Source organism: Hemitrygon akajei, unplaced genomic scaffold, assembly GCF_048418815.1.
Source record: "Hemitrygon akajei unplaced genomic scaffold, sHemAka1.3 Scf000048, whole genome shotgun sequence".
NCBI classification, from domain to species: Eukaryota; Metazoa; Chordata; class Chondrichthyes; order Myliobatiformes; family Dasyatidae; genus Hemitrygon; species Hemitrygon akajei.
In genome coordinates, this window is record NW_027331934.1 from 6174822 (window position 1) to 6196355 (window position 21534).

General features: G+C 45.0%; 1 protein-coding gene across 1 annotated transcript; it reads left to right on the forward strand.

Moving 5' to 3' along the window:
- Positions 1–4800: 4800 nt before the first annotated feature.
- LOC140720908 (NACHT, LRR and PYD domains-containing protein 3-like) lies at positions 4801–17348 on the forward strand. The gene is made up of 5 exons (XM_073035755.1): positions 4801–4887; positions 6474–6640; positions 9273–9444; positions 9543–9608; positions 15188–17348. The coding sequence occupies exons 1-5, from the start codon at positions 4878–4880 to the stop codon at positions 16945–16947; spliced, it is 2175 nt and encodes a 724-aa protein (XP_072891856.1). The 5' UTR covers positions 4801–4877; the 3' UTR covers positions 16948–17348.
- The last annotated feature ends 4186 nt before the right edge of the window (positions 17349–21534 follow it).

The window sequence follows — 21534 nt, forward strand, 5'->3', positions numbered from 1 at the left end:
AGTCTGAGGGACAGTTACAGATTTCTTCACTCGAATCATGACATATGCGTTCAATATTTAAACTTCAGGTTAACGCTTTGTTCCCGTTTGTTTCAGTAACATACTTCATTACTTCTTTCGTTGAAGTTAGACCTGCGGTGAGAGGTTTATTGGAAGAAGCGCCCACAACTGAAAGCAAACCACAACTGAAAACGTGGGAACAGCAACAAGTGAACCAGCCCGAGGACGGAGATCATCAATTCGACAGAACCCTTCTGACTCGAAGTTTCCATTGATTCAGTCAGGAGAAAGTTTGGTGAGTTTCATTTACCCAAACACTGCTCCTTTAGACATTACATACCTGTACAAAGGAAGATAGGAAATAGCTGGAGTGAGACTGAATACACCTAGAAATAGCAGTTACGCCAGTTGCAATAATTCCAGATCTGCTAATGTGCTGTCAGCATCAGCTCTGTGAAGCCACGCACATTCCCTCATATTGTTTGCTCATTTAAACTTGTCACTCCTGATGTTTTCTTGCTTGTCTGTGTTACGTCATAATAATCTCAACATGCTTTGAGAATTTCCTTCCTTTATAAGATGCCGCAGTTGTTTCCTGCTGTAGTGATGGCAGAAATGTGGAATTAACATGAACTACAGCAACATGTCATTGACTCCTCTGTCTATTGCAAGCTGCAATGATAAACTTGCCCTCGAGTATATCGTCGTGCAAGCGTCTGCTAAGAGCAAACCCTCTCGAAGTCAAATGTCCCGGCACCACATATCATTCAGTCCTAACTAGCAAATGACAACCAATAATTTACATTTACATAGTCTGGCGTAATCAAACAATTTACTGCTAATAAGTTCTCAGAACCTAAGAATCTGTGATTAAGCAGAAATAGGTTTTATAATTAAGTTATGTTCCCATTTAACCCTGTACCAAAGCCATGGGTTATACCTGTCCTTGAGATGAACGAATGTCCCTGCAGCCAGGACTACTAGAGCTGCCGGAGTCGGTTTAAACTCAGTATGGGAAGCATCGTGTTGGGTCAGATGATGGAGGAGTTGATATAAAGATAGATGCAATGTTCAGAGAGACTGTGGAAAGATTGGCTGTGGAGAGGTCATCGTGTAGTGAAAAGCAGCAACAGTTTCCCCTCCCCCTCCCCACTCACCCTCTCACCCTCCTATTCTTTTGCCAGTATTGATCGCGGGAGTTAGGAACACTTTCTACTCACTGCCCAGAGAAATTAAAGCCTTTGATTCCATTCAAAGCTCTGTTTGTTTATAAAGAGTGGGGTTGAAGTGTCATCGAAATGAACATAGGGGAATGCGTAACGGAAGTTTAAATCAGTTCAGCAGCAGGTTCGGTAGACCGAGTGGTCCACTCATGCATTTGGTGTGTTGATTAGACAAGTTCTGACAGTTTAATTAGTGGAAGCCAATATAAGTTCTGCATAATAATTATATTATGCAAGTGAAAAGAAACCACACATTGATTAAGTATATACATCGAGATTTGTGTGTTAATGTTGTATCCCAGCAGGTTGCGGATCGACCATGACACAATCGGTGAGCTGGTCCGCACGGTACGGGATGGAGGGACGCGCTCCCCGTTCCCTGTTACTGACTCGACCGTCTCCCCATCCACCGCGCGCACCAGCTCACCGCCCCGCCCACTGCCCACGCGCGCCCTCTCGCGGAGCTTCGTCAGTCTCGGGCTGACGTTGAGACGGTTTCAGCATGCTGCGCGTGCTCGTTATCTCTCGTGAAGTGACGTGACATTTACTTGTCTCTCATTGGTGACACCAAATACCAATTTAGCATACCAACCAATGGGGATATGGGCCTCGTTATTAAGGAGTTTCCTTAACAAGGAGTTGGCGGAGCTGTAAGGGCGACGGATTGAAGTGGGAGTTCAGGGGGTTTATCTCCTCTGAATGAGCTAGGATGGAGAAGGCTTCAGCATATTTTCAGTGGACACCGATAAAGTGTTGCCTGCAGGTGCGGAGTCGGGGTGATTTCGACAGCAAGTCACGATCGTACTATCTGACAGGGTGGGCTGGAGGGACCCGGTGGCTGCCTTTTGTTTGAGGTGTCTGGGTTTAAACACCGGAGTGAACAGACCCACCTTGGGGCAGCAGTCTGTCCCAGTGGGTGTTGTCTGGTCAGATGCTTGGAGTATGGTTGCTCCCTGTCTGCATTAGGGACAAAATACAACATTAACAATTCTGTTATTGACTGAAAACATCTATATTCATTCTTTCTTTTTGTTTATGATACAATCATTGTCTAATTTATGTTCAAGTTTAATAGTCATTCAGAACATACAGGAAAACACATGAACACAGCCAAATACAACCGCGATAATGCACACAAAGCCTCCTTGCTGGAAACTGCCTCTCTAAGATACCCCAAGGGCATAGACATTTTCTGATTAATATTATCTATCCATCGTAGCCTCTGTCACCCTCTCCTTCTTCTGCCTTCTGTTTTACCGAACATGAGAGTCTTCTCCAAAGAACCCTGTCCCCTCATGATGTGGTCAAAATAATTGAGCTTTTCAAGCTTCCTAGTGAGCAGTCTGGCGTATTTCTCCAAGTATTGACTTGTTGGATCTTCTTGCTGTCCAACGAACACTTTCCCCCAACATCCAAGTTCAGAGGCATTGATTATTTTGTATTCTGCCTTACTAATAGTCCAGCTCTCACAGCCTTACATCACAACTGGAAATACTATATACTTGACTCTACGGTCCTTCGCAGACAATGTTATGTCTCTGCAGTTCAGTATTTTATCTAAATTTGCCATTGCTACCCTCCCCAGAAGTAAGTGCCGTTCAATACGCTGCCTTTACCATCATTTTCAATCTTTCTTTATTGGTTAAAAAATTTATATGAATAGATACAAATCAGAGGTGAAGTTATATCAAATACATAATAGAATAAACGTACAAAGAAAATGATATACACTGTCAAAATCATATGTAATATAATATTAGGCTATTATATATAAACAGGGAACCACAACTCCTCTTGACAATTCATACAAAAAAAGACTGGAAATGTTCTATTTATAGGACAGAAAAAAACACTAAACTAACCTAAGACAAAAAAAAAGGGACTGGGCAGTCCACTTGAGGACAAGATTACAAAAAAAGAAGGAAGCGTCCTTCTGGTCAAATCTGAAACTTCACGGAGGGAGAAAGAAAAGAAAGACAAAAACTAAAAAAAAAAGAAAAGAAAAGAAATTAGATTGTATGAAAATATTGAATAAAAGGTGGCCAGGTTTGTTCAAATTTGAAAGATTTATCAAACGTCCGACTTCTAATTTTCTCCAAGTTTAAACAAAACATAATGGAGGAGAGCCAGAAAAAAGCAGTAGGTGGATTAGAGTCCTTCCAATGCAACAAAATAGCTCTCCTACCCAATAAATTTGAAAAGGTTATCACATTTACCATCGATAGAAATCTTTGAACCAGGGAAGAAAAAATCCGTCTCTGCTTCCACTTCCTTTCCACTTATTACCACAGAGTTAATAGGACTGGCTTGTTTTCTTAATATTGAGCAAGAAGCCAGCTTTCAACTTTTTTCTTTCACTTTCATTAGAAGCTTCTTCAGATCCTCCTCACTTTCAGCCATTAGAATAGTTTCACATGCATATCTGAATTTATTAATATTCTGTCTGGTAATTTTGACTGCAACATTTTGAGTCCTCTCGACCAGCATTCCTCATATGTTCAGCATTTAGATTAAATAAGTAGGGTGACAGTATGCAGCCTGGTCATACTCCTTTCCAAATCTTGAACCAGTTTGTTGTTCTGTGTCGTTCTAACTGTTGCTTCTTGATCTTTGTACAAGTTTCTCATAAGGCAGAACCGATGTCCAGGTATTCCCATTTCTTTAAGGATTTGCCATAGTTTATTATGGACCACACTGCTGAAGGCTTTAGAGTAGTCAATAAAACATAAATAAATACTTTTCTGAAATGCTCGTGATTTCTTCATTATCCAGCGTAGGTTAGCAATTTGGTCTCTGGTGCTTTTGCCTCTTCTAAAAGCAGCTTCTATCTGGCAGTTCGTGTTCCATATATTGCTAGGGTCTTGCTTGCACGATCTTTAGCATTACCTTTCTAGCACGTGAAAACTTTCGGTAATTTGAACAATACTTTACATTTCCGTTCTTGGGTATTGGGATAAAAACGGATCTTAATCCAGCCTAAAAGTCATTGTTGTTTATATTTTCCCAGATCTGCTGGAAAATTGCATGCAACACTTTTACAGCATCACCTTTTAGAATTTTCAACAATTTCACTGAAATCCTGTCACATCCTGCAGCCTTATTATTGGCAATGTTTTCTATCGCCCATTCGACTTCACTTTCCAGAATGTCTGGCTCTAGATCGATGAGGGAGTGATTGCAGGTGTCTTCGCTGTTGGATCTTTCTGCAATTCTTCTGTGTGTTCCTGCCAACTCCCTTTGATGTCCTTTGCTTCTGTAAGGTCCTTCCCTTCTTTGTTTCTACCTATGCTCATTTTACATGAAATTTTCCTTTGATTTCTCTAATCTTCTGCAACAGATCTCTTCTTTTTTTCCAATTCTTTTGGCTTCTTCAGCTTCACTGCATCGCTCCTTTAAGTAAGTTTCCAGATATTTCCTTGCTATCTTCTTGAAATTTGTGTTCAGTTGGAGGTCTTTGTGCCAATCTCCATTTACTCCCTGGAATGTCGGAGAGTGAGCAGTGACCTTACAAAAGTGTTTTAAATTTGAAGGACAGAGTAACTGAATCGTACTTTTTTATTTGTGTAACTCAGGCCATTGCCAGCAGGTGGGGCTTGCTTCCACCCGGACGTCAGACAAGCAGACGATAATCAACCAACTTCAGTCAGAGTCAGAATGGACACAGGTATGTTCATTGGGCTCTTTCTCATTAAAACTCTGTCATCATGGTACACGTGTAGTCAAATCGTCAATAATTCAGAGGGATAAACTTGGGCGATAAAGGGGCAGAGAGAAAGTACCATCAAACGGGGTCATTGTTCCAACTGGTAAAGCGTCCATGAGCATTGGAACAATTCACCAGGTCCAGCGCAGGGACCTAACGAGGGGAATGGTCGAATCACTCCCCTCACCACACAAATCTTCACCTGAGTGAAAGAAGGAGCCCCTGAATAAGGTGGGAGTGGGTAACACTCAGACAGGAATACAACAGCGGGCAATGTAACAGTCGAGGGAACAGATAGGATTTCCGTCAGCATTTGGTACGCCCTGATGTGGGAAATGCCTCCGACAGCCGTTGAGAGAAACAGAAGTTGTTTTCTGTTTGGAAGGGCAATGTAGAATTCTCCCCAGATTAACGGGTTGTTGCATAATGGAGGTGAGGGGAGTTCCCGGTGTCTGTTTCCCATGGCCGAGTTAAAGAACGTTATATTGAGGGAGGATGGGCTGGGTGCAGGAGATAGTGAACAAGTGAAATTGTACACAGGGAATCTGGTGGGTGGGGCTACTGAAGCAATGAAATGTCCTTGGCGAATAGGATTAAAGTAAAACAAAATAATAAGTGGAGAGGGCACCGTACAAAATGCTGGAGGAACTCAACATGTCAGGAAGCACCTATAGAGAAAATATAACCTTCAACGTTTCGGGCTGAGAATCTGTAAATTGATTTCAAAGTCGTCTTGGGTACATAAAATGGAGTCAGCACTAGAGGAGCGTTGTTCAGGCTGAAGGTCTGTGACCAGTAGTGTTCGCAAGGATCACTGTTTCGCCATGCGTCGTGTGTGTGAATCAAATAGGTTAATCATATGATATACTGGGTGGACTTATTCATTGATTTACAGAGTTGGAGGAGTTGAATAAATTTGGGACTGTTGTCAAAGTGTTCAGCATCCAGTTAGAAATAGGAACAGAGAGTCACCAAGTACAGATAATTCAGGCAAATGTGAGAAGTTGCATTTTGGGAGGTCAAATTCGCGAGCAATGTGCACAGTGAATGTTGGGACTGATAATAAGATTGATGTACTGTCGGGTCTTCTGATGGGTATGCACAGCTCCCTGAAGGTGGCAACACAAATGGTAGTGTGCTAACGATGAGTTGAGGTATTTGTTAAAGTTAGACTGTAACTGGATACACGTTGGTTAAGAGACAATTTCAGTATTGTGCACAAATCGAGAATGATGTGGAGGGTCTGTAGAGGGTGCAGACGAGTTTCACCACAAAAACCTGAGGTAGCAGGTTTGTTTAGATGGTAAAGTTTAAAGGGGATTTAGGATGCATGTTTTTCACAGAGAGTGATCGGTGTCTGGAATGAGCTGCCGAGGGAGGGACTGGAAACAGATACTCAGCAGCATCTGAGAGGCGTTTGAACTCATGAGTAGGCCGAGAACGGAGGGATATTGATCATGTTCCTGAAGATGGGATTGGTTTAAATTGGCATCGTGTCTGCAAACGCATGGTACATCTATTATTTTATGTTCTATGACCGACTACAGATCTGAACTCCGCCATCTCTGCCTTCCTGTCAAATTGTGAGGATCACCAACTGTTCCAGTTGACGAGATTCTACAAGGAGCGACTGGAGCAGGCGATTGAGGAGGGTGTGGAGGGAGTCGGTTTCATGTTAATGGGCGAGGACCACTTCACCGGGCCAGAGTATCACGTAAGTGGAAGGGACATATACTGAGTGTAGATTCTACTGAATCTATCACAAACCGACAGAACCGGTGTAACGACACCTCTGGGCTGCAAAAATCCTGTAATGCTTGTGGTCAACATCAAGAAAAGAGTGTTCATCTGCGGAAACCCTGAACCTTTATCAACAAATACAAGCCTCTCTCCAGTTTTCTGATCACATTCATTTATAGACAGATTAGGATACAGGCAATGATTGACTGGTGAATTTAGTGACGTGACACTTGATGGACATTGCAAGTGGACAGAGAACCACTTTACACCACTCAGTCTGACATCACATCATGTTCCCAATGTTCGACCTTAATGGCCATTCACCAATCTATGTTCTTCTCATGATACACGGGTTTCCCACAAATCAAATATATCCTGACTTATTTCTCAGCTCATTCCCAGTCTACCTTCAACCCCATTTTCAACTCGGCAACACTGACTATCGTCTCTCATTTGAACTGCTGATCAATATCCCAACATGCCTCACGGTTCTGTTACCTTCTGTTCCTTGTGACTGTTCCAATTTGAGTCTGTAATTACCACAGCATATACTGTTAACATGGGAAGTGCAACATTAGTGCCACTGAAAATATTCTAAACATCTACAGCTAACATAGAATTACAAAGAAACAGCTTTCCAATGGTCCTCGTGCTACTGGAGTGCATTCACCTATTAGCACCCAGAATGATTATTAGTGAAGTGCCAGACACCATACTGAACACGACATTCCACGTGAGGCAGCTGACAATTTCAGTCCAAACTTCTTACTCAACATTACCACCAGTTGGCTTTGTTCTGTCACACACGCACAATAGTCCTGAGTTTGCTGGCTGCTCCTCACTGCCAGTTTCCAGCTGTTGGCTGACACTGGACCCCTCGTGGAGCCTGGCAGTGAAGGGTGAAGCTGCTGCGGTTCACCAGGGATTACCCTGGCGAAAATCAACAGTGACCCGGCCATAGTTTCACCTAGTCATAGTCATCAAACCCTACAGTACAGCAACAGGCTCTTCTGCCCATCTCGTCCACACCGACCTATTATCTGCTTAGTCCCATTGATCTGAACCCGGACTGGTGACGTCCATAACTCCCCCACTGAATGAACTTATCCAAACTGATCTTAAATAATCGACTCGAATGTACATCGACTAATTAAGATGGCAGCACGTTCCGCGCTCTTCAGCAACCTCTGAGTGAACAAGTTCCCCCTCATATTGCCTTTCACCTGTCATCGTTACCCTATGATCTCCAATTCCAGTCCCACCCAACCACAGTAATAAATGCATTTTCGCACTAACTCTCTCTATACCTTTTATAAACGTGTATAGCTCTATCACATCTCTCCTGGTCCTCCTACACTCTGTGGAATAATGTCCTAACCTATTCACACTTCCTCTATATCTCAGATCCTCAAGTCCTGGTAACAATCTGTATTTTATTCTGCATTCGTTTAATCTTATTGATATCCTTCCGGGAGGTAGGTGTACACATTGCTTCAAATTAGCCTCTGCAACATCAACTTCGACATAATATTACAACTTCTGTATTCAATATTTTGATTTATGAAGCCCCATGTCCAAAAAGCTTTACAACGCCATCCACCTTCAGTAACACTTTCAGGAAATTTTGGATCTGTATCACTTTCCAGGATCTTATCACACTTCCTACTCTTGTCATTGGTACCAACGTGGACCAAGACCTGCTCATCCTGCCCTTAAGACAGTTTCAGTGTCGATACGAGATATCACTGACCTTGGCAAGACACCATCCAAAAATCCTGTTCTCATAAATAGAACCTCCAGTCTGTTCTCCTGACCATTGAACTCCCCCTGTCAGTGCAGATCAGCAATTCTCATCCCTTCCGAGTCACAAAGCCAAACTCAGAGCCAGAGGCATAATCACCGTGGCTTTCCTCTGCGAGGCCATACCCCGAAACAGAAAGCCGTATACCTGTTACAAGGAGTTTCCTGTAGTGGCTGCCTGTTCCCTTCCCCCTCTTGACAGTCACCCAGTTTCCTGTGTTCTGCGCCTTGGGTATAGCTCCCTCCCTGTAAAGTCTTTCAGTCAACCTCTCAGACTCCCGAGTGATCCCAGGTTGATCCAGCTCCAGCTCCAATTCCTCAGCACGGTCTGTAAGAAGCTGCAGCTGGATGAAATTGCCGAAGGTGCAGTTGTCAGGGACAGTGGAGGTCTCCCTGACTTGCCGCACCCTGTAGGAAGAGCATCCCACTATTCTGCCTGGCATTCCCACTGCTCTAACAGTGAAAAAGAGAAGGGAAATATTACCCAAGATCTACCTAAATCCTCCGCCTCTCCTCACTGAACACTCTCTGACACAAAGCCTCAATAACCTACTCTATCTCTGGCTCACTCACACTATGTCTGCTCCTTTTAAACCTTGCCAAATGGGCAAGTACTCTGCAATCTGTGGCGTTCAGAAAGTCATGACTGACAACGCTAACTTCTTTTAAAATATCTTTCCTGCAACGAACACTTCAATGGCTCTCAGTGATCTTTGTCCTGCAGAATATGCTGGGTCAGTCCATGTTCAGGGTAGATTTGTATCCATCCCTCCACTCCTCAATATATTCCCCATTGTTCATTACAGAGCGTGACTGAGTTCGCGGAGAAGGGAAACCGAGCGGGCGCTTCCAAACTCCTCCTGGATCTGGTGATGGAGAGGGGCTCCGGGGCCCGGAGAGTGATGTGGGAATCCTTTGTGAAACTACATCACCATTTACCGAAGCTGAGCAGAATATTGAATGAAATACGGGAACGTGGTAGGGTGAACAATACACTGTGTGTTACAGATGTAAATGCTGATGAATTTACAGTACTACACAGAACAGACTTCATGCAGGTTAATCTGTTTGAACAGGTGACGGCCAGTTTGCCTACATGGACACTGAGCGGGGTTTATCTGAAGTGCCCGCGCATCTGAAAGGTAAGTGATGGACTGGAAAGCTCAAAGCCTTTATTTCACTCTGAGAGTCTGAATACGTGTCTGTAGAGGCCTGTTTAGAGACTGTCAGAGTCTGGGAGACAGGTCTTTGTTGTTATTTTACACTGAGAGTGTGAATACGTGTCTTTAGAGGCCTGTTTAGAGACTGTCAGAGTCTGGGAGACAGGTCTTTGTTGTTATTTTACAATGAGAGTGTGAATACGTCTCTTTAGAGGCCTGTTTAGAGATGGTCAGAGTCTGGGAGACAGGTTTTTGTTGTTATTTCACACTGAGAGTCTGAATACGTCTCTTCAGAGGCCTGTTTAGAGACTGTCAGAGTCTGGGAGACAGGTTTTTGTTGTTATTTTACACTGAGAGTCTGAATACGTCTCTTTAGAGGCCTGTTTAGAGACTGTCAGAGTCTGGGAGACAGGTTTTTGTTGTTATTTCACACTGAGAGTCTGAATACGTCTCTTCAGAGGCCTGTTTAGAGACTGTCAGAGTCTGGGAGACAGGTTTTTGTTGTTATTTTACAATGAGAGTGTGAATACGTCTCTTTAGAGGCCTGTTTAGAGATGGTCAGAGTCTGGGAGACAGGTTTTTGTTGTTATTTTACAATGAGAGTGTGAATACGTCTCTTTAGAGGCCTGTTTAGAGATGGTCAGAGTCTGGGAGACAGGTTTTTGTTGTTATTTCACACTGAGAGTCTGAATACGTCTCTTTAAAGGCCTGTTTAGAGACTGTCAGAGTCTGGGAGACAGGTTTTTGTTGCTGTGGCTGGAGGACAGGAAGCAATTTGCATTTGTCACAACATCCGGCACTTTTCCGGTCTCGGGATCGGCACACAGAGGCCTCTATGAGTTTGATAAACAGACATTCCCGTCGGCCTCTGTCTTGTTGCAATCGCTGTACCTACCTCTCCACCTATCTTTGCATCATCTGCAAACTTTGCCACAAATACATTTATTCCATCATCTAAATCATTGACAAACAATCTGAAAAGCAGCGGTCCCAATACTGATCCCTGCGGAGCACACCAGTCACTGGCAGCCAATCAGAAAAAGGCCCCTTTTATTCCCACTCGCTGTCTGCTGACTGTCAGCAATTCCGCTCCACGTGCCAGTATCTTTCCTGTGACGTCATAGATTTTTATCTGGTTAAGCAGGTTCGTGTGCGGCACCTTATCAAATGCTTTCTGAAAATTCAAGTAAATGGCATCCACTGACTCTCCTTTGTGCAGCTTGCTTCTTACTTCCACCGTAAAATCTAAAAGAACCATTGCTAACTTATTTTGTCATTAGTCTCAAAGAACCTCGAAACCTCAACCTTAATTAGAGACTCCAACTCTTTCCAATCGCTGAGTTTTAGCTAACTAGCCTATAATTTTCCTTCTTTTGCCTTTCCCCCTTTTAAAGACTAGAGTGACAATAGCAATCTTCCAGTCCTCCGGGACCATGCCCGAATCAAGTGATTCTTCAAAGATCATGACCAATCCAACCGTCATGTCTTCAGCAACCTCTCTCGGATCTCTGGGATTAGTCCATCTGGCCCAGGTGACTTTGCACCTTAAGAGCTTTCAGTATGCCGAGAACTTTTTCTTTTGTAATAGCAATGGCACTCACTCCTATGCCTGTCACTCGCAGACAACTGCATGCTGCTAGCATCTTCCATAGTGGAGATATATGCAAAGTACACATTAAGTTATTCTGACATTTGTTTGTCCAATATTACTATCACACCAACATCATTTTCCAGTGTTCCAGTATTAACTCTCACCTCCCTTTTACTTTTCATATAACTGAAAAAAGTGTTTATTATCCTGCTTTATATTATTGGCTTTTCTGCCCTCACATTTCATCTTTTCCCTTCTTATCGCTTTTTTTAGCTGTCTTTTGTTGGATTTTAAAAGTTTTCTATTCATCCAACTTTCCCTCACTTTTGTTATCTTGTATGCCCTTTCCTAGGCTTTTATGCAATCCTTAACTTCCTTTGTCAACCATGGTTGCCTGCACGTGTCACTTGAGAACTTCTTCCTCCATGGGCCGGATCCATCCTGCAACTTGAGACCTATTCCCAGAAGCTTCAGCCATCTCCGCTAGTATCCTTCCCCAATCTACCTGGGAAAGCTTCTCTCTCGTGCCTCTGTAATTCGCTTTATTCCATTGTGATCATCTCCGCTAGTATCCTTCTCCAATCTACCTGGGAAAGCTTCTCTCTCGTGCCTCTGTAATTCGCTTTATTCCATTGTGATCATCTCCGCTAGTATCCTTCTCCAATCTACCTGGGAAAGCTTCTCTCTCGTGCCTCTGTAATTCGCTTTATTCCATTGCGACCATCTCCGCTAGTATCCTTCCCCAATCTACCTGGGAAAGCTTCTCTCTCGTGCCTCTGTAATTCGCTTTATTCCATTGTGATCATCTCCGCTAGTATCCTTCTCCAATCTACCTGGGAAAGCTTCCCTCTCGTGCCTCTGTAATTCGCTTTATTCCATTGCGATCATCTCCGCTAGTATCCTTCTCCAATCTACCTGGGAAAGCTTCCCTCTCGTGCCTCTGTAATTCGCTTTATTCCATTACGACCATCTCCGCTAGTATCCTTCTCCAATCTACCTGGGAAAGCTTCCCTCTCGTGCCTCTGTAATTCGCTTTATTCCATTACGACCATCTCCGCTAGTATCCTTCTCCAATCTACCTGGGAAAGCTTCTCTCTCGTGCCTCTGTAATTCGCTTTATTCCATTGCGACCATCTCCGCTAGTATCCTTCCCCAATCTACCTGGGAAAGCTTCTCTCTCGTGCCTCTGTAATTCGCTTTATTCCATTGTGATCATCTCCGCTAGTATCCTTCTCCAATCTACCTGGGAAAGCTTCCCTCTCGTGCCTCTGTAATTCGCTTTATTCCATTGCGATCATCTCCGCTAGTATCCTTCTCCAATCTACCTGGGAAAGCTTCCCTCTCGTGCCTCTGTAATTCGCTTTATTCCATTCCGACCATCTCCGCTAGTATCCTTCTCCAATCTACCTGGGAAAGCTTCCCTCTCGTGCCTCTGTAATTCGCTTTATTCCATTGCGATACTGATACCATAAATTATGCTTCTCCCTCTCAAACTGCAGTATGAATTCACCCATATTATGATCACTACCAGGTGAGGGTTCTTTTACATTAAGCTCCCTTATAAGATCCGAGCTATTACATAACACCCAATCAAAGACAGAATTTTCCTGAGTAGTTTCAAAAAGACTAGTTTGTTTGATTTTCTAATTCCCCGTGTATATTGAAGTATGTCATCACCTTGATGACACGCCTTTCCCAGCTCCCTTTGCAATCTCAACCCCACACCTTCGCTACTATTTGCAGGCCGATATAAGATTCCGATAAAGCTTTTTTTAACCCCTGTAGTTTCTTATCTCCACCCACAAAGATTCAACATTCTCTAACCCCATGTAACTTCTTTATCAAGATGTGATTCCATCTTGAACCAGCACAGCCACGCCACCACCGCCTATGCCTTCCTGCCAGTCCTTTCGATAAGACGTAAATCTTTTAACGTTAAGCTCCCAGCTATGGTCTTCTTTCAACCACGACATGGTGATGCCCACAACATCATACCGACCAATCTCTAACTGCGCCAAAAGTTCGTCCACCTTATTCTCAATGTTGCGTGTATTTAAATACAATGTGTTTAGACCTGCATCTCCGCCCTTTTGAATGTTGTGGATGTGGTACAATTTAACAGTTTGCTCTGTCTGTATGTGAACCCAGTCATTGGCTTGTCCTTCCTCACATTCATGTTAAACCCATCATCTACTTGTAAAACTGCTGGTTCATCCACAGCTCTATCGTCCTAGTTCCAGTCCCCCGGCCAAAACACTCCCAACAGCTCCAGTAAATCTGCCCGCAAGAATATTGGTCCTCATCGTCCTAGTTCCAGTCCCCCGGTCAAAACACTCCCAACAGCTCCAGTAAATCTGCCCGCAAGAATATTGGTCCTCATCGTCCTAGTTCCAGTCCCCCGGCCAAAACACTCCCAACAGCTCCAGTAAATCTGCCCGGAAGAATATTGGTCCTCATCGTCCTAGTTCCAGTCCCCCGGCCAAAACACTCCCAACAGCTCCAGTAAATCTGCCCGCAAGAATATTGGTCCTCATCGTCCTAGTTCCAGTCCCCCGGCCAAAACACTCCCAACAGCTCCAGTAAATCTGCCCGCAAGAATATTGGTCCTCATCGTCCTAGTTCCAGTCCCCCGGCCAAAACACTCCCAACAGATCCAGTAAATCTGCCCGGAAGAATATTGGTCCTCATCGTCCTAGTTCCAGTCCCCCGGCCAAAACACTCCCAACAGCTCCAGTAAATCTGCCCGCAAGAATATTGGTCCTCATCGTCCTAGTTCCAGTCCCCCGGCCAAAACACTCCCAACAGCTCCAGTAAATCTGCCCGCAAGAATATTGGTCCTCATCGTCCTAGTTCCAGTCCCCCGGCCAAAACACTCCCAACAGCTCCAGTAAATCTGCCCGCAAGAATATTGGTCCTCTTCGGATTCACGTGTAACATGTGCCTTTTGTACAGGTCCTACCTGCCCCGGAAGTGGTCCCAATTATCCAGAAATCTGAATCCCTGCCCCCTGCTCCAAATGCTCCGCCACACATTTCTCTGCCACCTCATTCTATTCCTATTGCCACTGTCGGGTGGCACAGGCAGCAATCCTGAGATCACTACTTTTGAGGTCCTGCTCCTCAGCTTTTTTCCTAACCCCCTGTGTTCGGTTTTCCAGACCTCCTCCCTTTGCTTTTCCTATGTCGTTGTTACCAATGTTTGTCACGGCTTCTGGCTGCTCAACCTCCCTTCTCAGGATATTCTGGACGCGTCCAGAAACATTTCGGACAATGGCACCTGAGAGGCAAAGTACCATCGGTGTCCACAGAATCGCCTACCTGCCCTCCTGACTTTAGAGTTCCCTATTACCACTGCCATTCTCTTCAGCTTCCTGCTCTTCCGCGCATCATCGGGGAATTGCCTGAGTTCATGGACCAGCTCCTCGGAGAGTAAGAGACTGTAGACCAGTGCGGGGTGTGTTACATCGTGACTGGCTCAGCCTGGAAAAGGAAACTGAAATTATGTTCCTTTTCTGTGGCTCAGTACTGACAGCTTCATCCGAAAGGAGTGTCAAGAACATGGGGTCCATTGTGAGAGAAGGAAAAGTCAGTAGAGCAAGTAAATACCCCCCTCCACTGTTACCCTCTGCAGGGTTGCACAGTTCAGCAGAAGCTGAGCAGTGAAAGCAGTGAAACCACCCGCTCCACACAACACTCTCCTCTCCAGAATCACGTGTGCACTTGGTGCTCGCTGGAACACCGGGGAATCTGCAAACTACCAACAGAGGGGACAGTGGAGCCTTTAACAGCGAATCTGAATCAGATCAGAACTGTTTCTGGGCCATCGTTCATTTTCAGACACTGTAATCTCTGATCACCCGATTTCACACAAACAGTGTTTTTAACGAGTAGTTTTTTTATTAAATAAAATATGTTGTGAGCTCCATGTTCATCAGATCAGGCACTGACAACCTATTTCTGTCCATCATAAGATGTTCGAAGGAAACACCAGGAGACTCTGCGGGCAGAAACTGAAAAACTGAGAGTGAACACAATCCTGATAAGGGAAAAGGTGAAGGTTTTCCAGCTGGTTGATCGATACGCTGAGCTCACGGTCATTTCTACTGTTCGAGATCGGAGACTGGTGGAACATGAGCTGCTGGCAAGAGGCAGAGTCCACGAGGAGTGGAGAGAGAAACATCTCCGCGGAGAGCTGGAAAAAATCCAGACTGATCAGTTATTCAAGAAGAGCTTTCTTCAAAAATTGGAAAGATATTTCTTTGGAAACAAATCCGGGATGTCCGCAGCAGTGGCCGGAGTCCCGGGGATCGGGAAAACAACAATGGTACAAAAAATTGTTTACGACTGGGCCACGGGGAAGATATACCAACAATTCCAGTTTGTCTTCAGTTTCAAATTCCGGGATTTAAACACCATTAACTGCAGAATAAACCTGAAAGAACTGATTCTGCATCATTACCCCTACTTTGGGAATATCCTGGGAGAGATCTGGAAACAGACAGAGGGACTGCTGTTCGTATTCGATGGTTTGGATGAATTCAAGCACAAAATCGATTTTGCTGACAGTCGGAGAGATACAGAACCCAAGCACCAGTGCCCAGATCCCGAGTGGAGGTGTGAAGTGTCGGACATTGTGTACAGTTTAATCCAGGGCAAGCTGCTCCCAGGGTGTTCAGTGCTGGTGACCACCCGTCCCACTGCGTTACATTTATTGGAAAAGGCGGATATCAGTGTCTGGGCTGAAATCCTGGGATTTGTTGGTGAGGAACGGAAGGAATATTTCATCAGGTATTTTGAAGATCAGACAGTGGCAGAAGCTGTTTTCAAACACGTGAAGGAGAACGAGATCCTGTACACCATGAGCTACAACCCCTCCTACTGCTGGATCCTCGCTCTGGCACTGGGCCCCTTCTTCACACAAAGAGTCAGGGACCCACAGGGAGTTCCCAAGACCACCACCCAACTGTACTGCTACTATATTTACAACATCCTGAAAAACCACGGCCGTGAGATTGAGAGCCCCCGTGATGTGTTACTCAGGGTTGGTCAGATGGCCTTCAGAGGAGTGTTCGAGAGGAAGATTGTGTTTACAGATGGAGATTTGATCAATTACACTCTGCAGCCTTCCCAGTTCCTGTCCGGGTTCCTGATGGAACTTTTGGAGAGAGAGGATTCAGCCCGGTGTGTGGTGTACACATTCCCACACCTCACCATCCAAGAGTTTGTAGCTGCAGTCGCACAATTCCTGAATCCACATCCCGGGGATATCCTGAAATTTCTCACTGAAGCCCACAGCACGACAGATGGGCGATTTGAGGTATTTCTCCGTTTCGTTGCTGGTCTCTCCAACCCAATGACAGCTCGACGCCTGGAGGAGTTTTTGGGTCCATTTCCTCATGAAACAACCTGCCGGGTGATTGACTGGGTGAAGGAGGAGGTTAAACGCCAGTGTGGAAACACGAGGAGTGAAACTGGTAAAAGGAGCCTCCTGAACACATTGCACTATCTGTTTGAATCTCAGAATCGTGGACTGGCTGAGGCCGCACTGGGATCTGTGGAAACACATTCATTCAGTGGAATGACACTGACCCCGATTGACTGCGCAGTCCTGTCTCATGTCATCGGACTCTGTGATACAATAAAACACCTCGACCTGGAGAACTGCCACATTCAGTGTGAAGGAATCCAGCGGCTGGGACCCGGGCTGCACAAGTGCCAGGCATTGGGGTAACGTGATTTATCTCTCACTCTGAACTGTGATACTGTCTCGTCGTGTTGTTTCAAAGCAAAGGAATTTCGGTAAATTTGTAGTAAATCAGATTGTGAAGAATTGTGACAAATGCCCACGGGGATCAGTCAGTAATTCCCCCAGGACGGGAGGGTTCTGTGGTTCCTTGTGAAGGGATGTTGGAGACTTCATCAGATCAGTGAACAACGGCCATTGGTTTAATGGTAGTAAATCACAGGAATGGCCGTGTTTCTCACTGCCTGTGACACGTCCATTGACAATGTTCCTTCTCACTGTTACTGACACCCAGACCAACAAAGACTGCAGCAGGTGGGTCAGAGATTCACACCCCCTTCCCGGTGAGGGACAAGAGACCGTCAGCAGACTGTCCCAGTGAGAAGGAAAGAAATACCATTGTGAGATTGTCCTCCCACTGCACTTCCCCGTGTGTGACTTTGCTCACTTCCAGATACGCAAAGAGCGAGGGCGCATCTCCTCTGGGCCTCTGTTCAGACCCAACACACATGTACAAAAAATTTCTGCATCCTCTCGTCTTGTAGGATTATCGTTTACCCTTGGAATCCTCCTGTGGGACCTCTCATCCCAATCCCCCTTCCATTCTTTGGAATCTCGCCACCAACCCCATTCCTCCTGTGGGCTCTCTAATACTCTTTTCTCATCCTCCTATGGGATGTCTTTTCCACACAATACCCCACCCCTTCCTGTGAGAGCTCTCCTCCCCACCCTTCTTCCTCCTGTGGGATCTCTCCTCCCCATCCCTCTTCCTCCTGTGGGATCTCTCTTCCCCATCGCCCTTTCACCTATGAGATCGCTCTTCCACATCCCCCTTCCTTCTATGGATTTCTCTTCCCCATCCCTTCCTGCTGTTGAAACTCGCTTCCCCATACCCTTTCCTCCTGTGGGATCTCTCTCCCCCATGGACTTCTTCCTGTCGGATCTCTCTTTGGAATGCCCCATTGTCCTGTGGAATTTCTCTTCCTCAACCCCCTTCCTCCTGTGAGATTTCTCTTCCCAATCCCACATCCTCCTGTGGGAACTCTCTTTCACATCCCGCCTCCTCCTGGCCGATCACTCAACCCGTTCCCCCTTCATCCTGTTTAATCTCTCTCTGTATCCCCCTCCTCCTGTTGGATCTCTCTTCCCCATCCCCCTTCCTCCTGTGGGATTTCTCTTCCCCATCCTCATCCCCCTTTCGCCTGTGGGAACTCTCCTCCCCATAGAATCATAAAATCATAGACCACTACAGCACAGAAAACAAGCCATTCGGTCCTTCTAGTCTGTACCAAAACCTTATTCCACTAGTCCCATTGACCTGCACCCAGTCCATAACCCTCCAGTCCTCTCCCATCCATGTATCTATCCAATTTATTCTTAAAGCTTAAGAGTGAGTCCACATTTTCCACATCAGATGGCAGCTCGTTCCACACTCTCACCACCCTCTGAGTGAAGAAGTTCCTCCTAATTCTCCCCCCAAACCTTTCCCCTTTCACGCTGAAGACATGTCTTCTCATTTTTATCTCTCCTAATCTATGCCTATTCGCATTTACCCTGTCTATACCCTCATAATTCTGTAAACCTCTATCAAACCTCCCCTCATTCTTCTACGCTCCAAGGAATAAAGTCCTAACCTGTTCAATCTTTCCTTGTAACTCAACTCCTGAAGACCAAGCAACATCCTAGTAAACCTTCTCTGCACTTTTTCAAACTTACTGATATCCTTCCTATAGTTAGGTGATCAGAACTGCACACAATTCTCCAAATTTGGCCTCACCAATGTCTTATACAACCTCACCATAACATCCCAACTCCTATACTCAGTACTTTGATTTATGAATGCCAGGATGCCAAAAGCCTTCTTTACAACCCTGTCTACCTGTGACGCCACTTTCAGGGACTTACGTATCTAAAACCCAGATCCCTCTGTTCCTCCACACTCTTCAGTGCCCTACCGTTTATCGTGTTTGTCGTACCTTGATTTGTCCTTCCAAAATGGAACACCTCACACTTGTCTGCATTAAATTCCATCTGCCATTTTCTGGCCCATTTTTCCAGTTGGTCCAGATCCCTCTGTAAGCTTTGAAAGCCTTCCTCGCTGTCCACAACACCTCTATCTTAGTGTCATCCACAAACCTGCTGATCCAATTTATCACATTATCATCTAGATCATTGATATAGACAACAAACAACAATGGTCCCAGCACAGATCCCTGAGACACACCGCTAGTCACAGGCCTCCGTCTGAGAAGCAATCATCCACTACCACTCTCTGTCTTCTCCCACCCAGCCAATTCAAATCCAGTTTACAACATCTCCATGGATACCTAGTGTATAGACCTTTAGAACTAACCTCTTAGGTGGGATCTTGTCAAAGGCCTTACAAAAGTCAATGTAGACAACATCCACAGCCTTTCCTTCATATGCATTCTTGGTAACCTCCTCGAAAAACACTACAAGATTCATTAAATATGATCTACCACATACAAAGCCATGATGACTATCTTTAATCAGCCCTTGGCTGTCCAAATCCTTGTATATCCGATCTCTCAGAACACCTTCCAATAATTTACCTACTACTGATGTCAGGCTCACTGGCCTGTAATTACCTGGTGTACTTTTGGAGCCTTTTTCAAACAACGGAACAACATGAGCTACCCTCCAATCCTCCGGCACCAAACCGGTGGCTGAGGACATTTTAAATATTTCTGCAGGGGCCCCTGCAATTTCTACACTAGTCTCTCTCGAGGTCAGAGAAAATATCATGTCAGGCCCAGAGATTTATCTACCTTTATTCACTGTAAGGCAGCAAGCATCTCGTCCTCTTCAATCTCTATATGTTCCATAACACTACTGTTTGTTTGCCTTAATTCCATATCCGCTATGCCAGTTTCCTGAGTAAACACTGACGCAAAAAACTGTTTAAGATCTCCCCCATCTCGTGAGGCTCCACACATAGACGACCACTCTGATCTTCTAGGGGAACAATTTTGTCCTTTACTATCCTTTTACTCTCAATATACTTGTAGAAACCCTTTGGGTTTACCTTCACATTATCTGCCAAAGCAACCTCATGTCTTCTTTTTGCCTTCCTGATTTCCTTCTTTAGTATTCGCTTACATTTTCTATACTCTTCAAGTATCTCATTTGTTCCTTGTGGCCTATACCTGCTAAACACCTACTTAACCAGATCACCAATATCACTTGTAAACCAAGGTTCCCTATGCCTGTTAACTTTGCCTTTAATCCTGGCAGGAACATGCAAACTCTGCACTCTCAAAATTTCACCCTTGAAGGTGTTCCACTTACTAAACACATCCTTGCCAGAAAACAACTTAACCCAATCCACACTTCCCATATCCTCTCTCATTTCCACAAAATTGGCCCTTCTCCAATTCAGAACCTTAACTGGTGGACCAGTCCTATCCTTATCCATAATTATCTTGAAACTAATGACATTATGGTCACTGGACCCAAAATGTTTGCTTACATATACTTCTGTCACCTGACCTGTCTGGTTCCCTAATAGGGGATCAGGTACTGCACCCTCTCTCGGTGGTACCTCAATATATTGATTTAGAAAACTTTCCTGAACACATTTGACAAACTCCACGCCATCTAACCCTTTCTCAGAGTGGGCGTCCCCGTCAATATGTGGAAAGTTAAAATCCCCTACGATTACAACTTTCTGTTTCTTACATTGGTCTGCTAACTCTCTACAGATTTGCTCCTCCGATTCTCTGTGACTATTGGGCGGTCTATAATACAACCCTATTCGTGTGGTCACACCTTTCCCATTCTTCAGCTCCACCCATATGGCCTCTGTAGACGAACTCTCCAGGCTGTCCCATCTCCGCACAGCTGTGATATTCTCCCTGACTGGTAATGCCACTTCTCCCCCTTTCATCCCTACCCACTATCACTTCTGAAACAATGGAAACCCGGAACATGAAGCTGTCAGTCCTGACCCTCCTGCAAACCAAGTCTTACTAATAGCAATAATGTCAAAATCATCGTGCCAATCCACACCCTAAACTCATCTGCCTTACATACAATACTCCTTGCATTGAAATAGATGCACCTGAGAACATTTCTATCACGTACAAACCATTGATATCTGTCTATACAAGCAGTCCTCGCATGACCCTTATCCTCCTCCACCTCACTATCTGCTCTAACACTCTGGTTCCCCTCCCCCTGCAACCTTGTTTAAAACCCCCGGAACAGAACTTGCTAACCTACCGGCAAGAAGGTTAGTCCCCTCCAGTTCAGGTGCAAACTGTCCAATTCAAACTGGTCCCACCTCCCCTGGAATAAAGCCCAATTGTCCAGAAACATGAACCCCACCCTCATGCACCAACCCCTCAGCCACGTATTTAGCTGCATTATCTTCCTATTTCTAGCCTCACTAGCACGTGGCACGGGTAGCAATCCATCTGTGAGATCTCGCTTTCCCATCCCCTTTTCATCCTCTGGGCTCTCTGTTCCCACTCCACCTTCCTTCCAACTGTTGGATCTCTCCTCAGCAGCCACCTTCCTCCTGTGGGATCTCTCATCCCCATCCCCCTTCCAGCT

What these genes read in the sequence shown, in the direction of transcription:
- LOC140720908 (XM_073035755.1), top strand. An exon ending in TCACCGGGCCAGAGTATCAC is followed by an intron (nt 6,641 to 9,272) that starts GTAAGTGGAAGG and finishes TGTTCATTACAG; the next exon opens with AGCGTGACTGAGTTCGCGGA. An exon ending in GAATGAAATACGGGAACGTG is followed by an intron (nt 9,445 to 9,542) that starts GTAGGGTGAACA and finishes CTGTTTGAACAG; the next exon opens with GTGACGGCCAGTTTGCCTAC.